The sequence below is a fragment of the Cajanus cajan genome, chromosome 1, assembly GCF_000230855.2.
Source record: "Cajanus cajan strain Asha chromosome 1, NIPB_CcT2T_4, whole genome shotgun sequence".
NCBI lineage: Eukaryota > Viridiplantae > Streptophyta > Magnoliopsida > Fabales > Fabaceae > Cajanus > Cajanus cajan.
Genome location: NC_138517.1, coordinates 80,785,818 through 80,789,414, shown reverse-complemented (window position 1 = coordinate 80,789,414; position 3,597 = coordinate 80,785,818). Strand labels below are relative to the sequence as shown.

Genomic DNA, 3,597 nt, shown 5'->3' with positions numbered 1-3,597 from the left:
TTGAACTATATATAAATTCAACTAAAAGTCTCATGGAATTCATTCATTAAAATAATCTATTGAAACTTTTATTTCTAAAAACTACTAAATTTTTTTATGTGAAAATTTTTTATTCAATACCATCAAATTTTAATATACATTAAATCCTTTTTAGTTATTTTAATTAAATATTATTAAAAAAATTATATATTTTAAAAAATACTAATTATCTTGATTGAATATTACATTATTTATATATATATATATATGCTAATCACTTATACATTACTAGTATAAAAAATTTTAAACTGGCAACCAATCATATCTTTTAAAATTACTTATTTTATTAAATAAGCAATTAATATGTTACTGTTAAAAGATATGATTGGCTACCAGTGTAAAATTTTTTTATATTTTAATGTTCTCGTATCCATTCTTACTGGCGTTGCCACGGGGAGGAGATAACCGTAATAACATAATAATAATAATAATAATAATAATATTATTATTATTATTATTATTATTATTGCTATATTAACCCAGAAAATTAAATTCGTCATCTCTCTCTTATTCTCTCATTGCCTCTCTACTTCTCATAGACGCAGCGTTCTAAAACCCTAATCGGTAAGATTCTCCAACTTTCCATTTCAGCAATCAATACACGACAGCACTAAAATCGTCCCTGTCTTCTGGATTTCGATTATAGCTTCGAAATTAGGCTTCAATTTTCTTTTGAATGGCTCCGATTATGGTTATACCCCTTGTTAGATTTATTCCCAATTTCATAGCAGATTAAACTATACTCTTATACTAGGGTAGAATCATTCTTGCGTTTTTCTTTTCGTTTACCCTTTTGTCTAATAATCACTATGTGTTCTTTATTTTCTCTTGAACGAATTTCTATGTTGTGATGTCTTGGTCCCCTTACTCACAAGGTGTGTTTTTGATATTTTCCCCTAAATCACATTTTAGGGTATGTTCGAAGAGAGCTCTGTAGCATGTTCTTAAGGTATGTTTTAAACATTGCTTGTTTTATTGGTTCCTTTTGATGTCATGGTGGCATTGTGATGCAACATGTTTGTGAGCTCATACTGAAAAGGAGCTCATCTGGTAAGTGCATTTGAAGAGGATGTATGGAAGGGCATCAGGTCTTGATAGGTTTAAGAAGGCTCAGACCTTGGAACCATTCTCTGTTTCTGTTAACTCGTCTTCCAGAAATGGTGTCCAACCCTCCAGTAAAGTAGTTGGCCATTCCTCTACTTGGCCTCCGCAGTCTCAAGCTTCTGCCCACCAATCCCAAGAACATGCTTCTCAGAAGACCGTAGGAGTGGAGGCGGCACCACTCTTGGGGCAGAATCAACAGGCGACTCAGGTTGGGGGAGGGCAGTCAACGTGGCAGCCCCCGGATTGGGCAATTGAGCCACGGCCAGGTGTTTTTTACCTGGAAGTTTTGAAGGATGGCCAGGTGCTGGACCGGATTAATCTGGACAGACGGAGGAATCTCTTTGGGAGGCAAATCCAGACTTGTGATTTTGTGCTCGATCATCAATCTGTCTCTCGCCAACATGCTGCAGTCATTCCTCACAAGAATGGGAGGTTAGAATTTTTCTCTATCATCTTTAATATTTAATATTACTAGAAGGGATTCACTACTCTGATATAAATATCACTGTTATCTTTTTGAATTGTATGTTTTGAATACATTGTCTCAAACCTTAGGTGTTCAAACAAGTTAATTTCTGTTAATCAGCCATTCCAAAAAATGAATATATTTCAGGAGTGACTTTGGAACTTTAAGATATTATCTAAAATCGTTTCTCTTAAAATTTAGGATCGATGATTTGCTGAACCACTAGGGACTTTGAAAGGAAAATAAACCATTATCTTTTGACAGTGAATGGCAGATACATGCAATGTTTTGGGTTGCAATCAAGTCCTATGGAAATTGAAAATCCTATGCAAATTGTGATTCCTTAGTGTTAACAATTTTTTTTTATTACAGCATATATGTAATTGATTTGGGATCTGCACACGGCACATTTGTTGCAAATGAGCGGTTGACTAAGGATTCACCAGTTGAACTTGAAGTGGGACAATCTTTGCGGTTTGCTGCATCCACAAGAATATACATATTAAGAAAGAATGATGCAGCTCTTTTCCCGCGTCCACCACCACCAACAGAGATTAATTTCCCACCACCTCCTGACCCATCTGACGAAGAAGCTGTTGTAGCTTACAACACGCTACTGAATCGTTATGGCATCAACAAGGCTGATCTAGTATCCAAATCTGGTGAGTCTGGTAGTTCAGCAAGTGGCAAAGATAAAGATTATCAATCTGAAAGAGCAGCTAAGAGAATTAGGAAAACAAGAGTTGCCTTCAGGGATCAGGTTGGGGGAGAGTTAGTTGAGGTTGTTGGAATTTCAGATGGTGTAGATGTAGGAACAGAACCCGGTCCTGTTGGTGTTAAAGAAGGAAGTCTAGTCGGTAAATATGAATCTCTTGTACAGATTACTGTAATACCAAAGGGGAAAGAGCAGTCCTCTGTTAAGGAGGCAGATTCATCCCCAAAAGGTGTGACTGATAAACTACAAGAAGTCTTGAAAAAGATCAAAACCCCTGTTAAAACTGGGATTTATGATGACCTTTATGGAGAGTCACTATCTGTCAAAGTTGGATCTTCCTGGGCATATTCACCTGCACTCAGTACTAGTGAGCGAGCTCCAGATAAGGAGGATGGTGAAGGGGGTGGAAAATCAGACAGTAATCGTAACACTGTTGATGGAGATGATGATGATTTGTTTGGGTGACCATTTAGCTTATGCAGACTGGATTGTGAGATAGAGTTGGAGTAGTTCTGTACGAGTTTTACATCATAGGGATTTGAAAACATGCAAAATATTATGTTGCATGCTTCTTTTGTCGTCTGGAGTTAATTTTTCCAATGCATCATTAATTATTGATGTTTTCTGCTGTATGCCCCGACTTACTATAAAAGACAGCAGGCTCGTGGTTAAATGGTATGTTATCCTTGTATGGAGTCATTAAATAGCTCATTTAAGTAGTGGTTTGTCAATATTTTCTAATATGCACATACTGACATGTCGTCACTAATAAGGATTGACCAGAAAGCCACATGGTCACGGTGGAGCAAGAGTTGATTTTTCAGTTTTAGATACTACAAATCAGTAGGGGTAAGCTTTAGGTATGCCTGGGTACACTCTAGGCAGGAGTCTTTTTATCGGTAGAAATTACAATGTCGGTGGAGTTTGGTATTACGCTTTCTAATAAGAGTGTATTTAAAAAGATTTTGTTCGACTTGGAGATTGTATTGCTAGCAATACATGTCACATATTTTGATATTTATCAGCTCTTTTCTACTTTATAATCAATTTTAAATGGGTATGTAACTTTAGTGTGACCCATGTGTTTTCGTGGTGTTTGAAAAACAATTGAAACGAATTAAATTAAAATGGATTTTTTTAATTCATAAATATAGTTCAGTGTTCCAAAGTCTATGATTAAGGATTGATTTATGTTTGTGGGATACTTATGCCAATCAAACATAATTTTATCATTAATGATAATCAAGTTTGGTAGCATCACGCTGATCTCTTG

The 3,597-nt window shown here is 35.7% G+C and overlaps 1 protein-coding gene across 1 annotated transcript; it reads left to right on the top strand.

Moving 5' to 3' along the window:
- Positions 1–449: 449 nt before the first annotated feature.
- On the top strand, positions 450–3,002 carry LOC109804253 (SMAD/FHA domain-containing protein). Its single transcript, XM_029272464.2, has 3 exons — positions 450–603; positions 952–1,575; positions 1,982–3,002. Exons 2-3 carry the CDS (start codon positions 1,109–1,111, stop codon positions 2,787–2,789), a joined length of 1,275 nt encoding a protein of 424 aa, XP_029128297.1. The 5' UTR covers positions 450–603; positions 952–1,108; the 3' UTR covers positions 2,790–3,002.
- Positions 3,003–3,597: the final 595 nt, after the last annotated feature.

What these genes read in the sequence shown, in the direction of transcription:
- LOC109804253 (XM_029272464.2), top strand. Translation starts at nt 1,109, where the DNA reads ATGTATGGAAGGGCATCAGGTCTTGATAGGTTTAAGAAGGCTCAGACC. An exon ending in ATTCCTCACAAGAATGGGAG is followed by an intron (nt 1,576 to 1,981) that starts GTTAGAATTTTT and finishes TTTTTATTACAG; the next exon opens with CATATATGTAATTGATTTGG.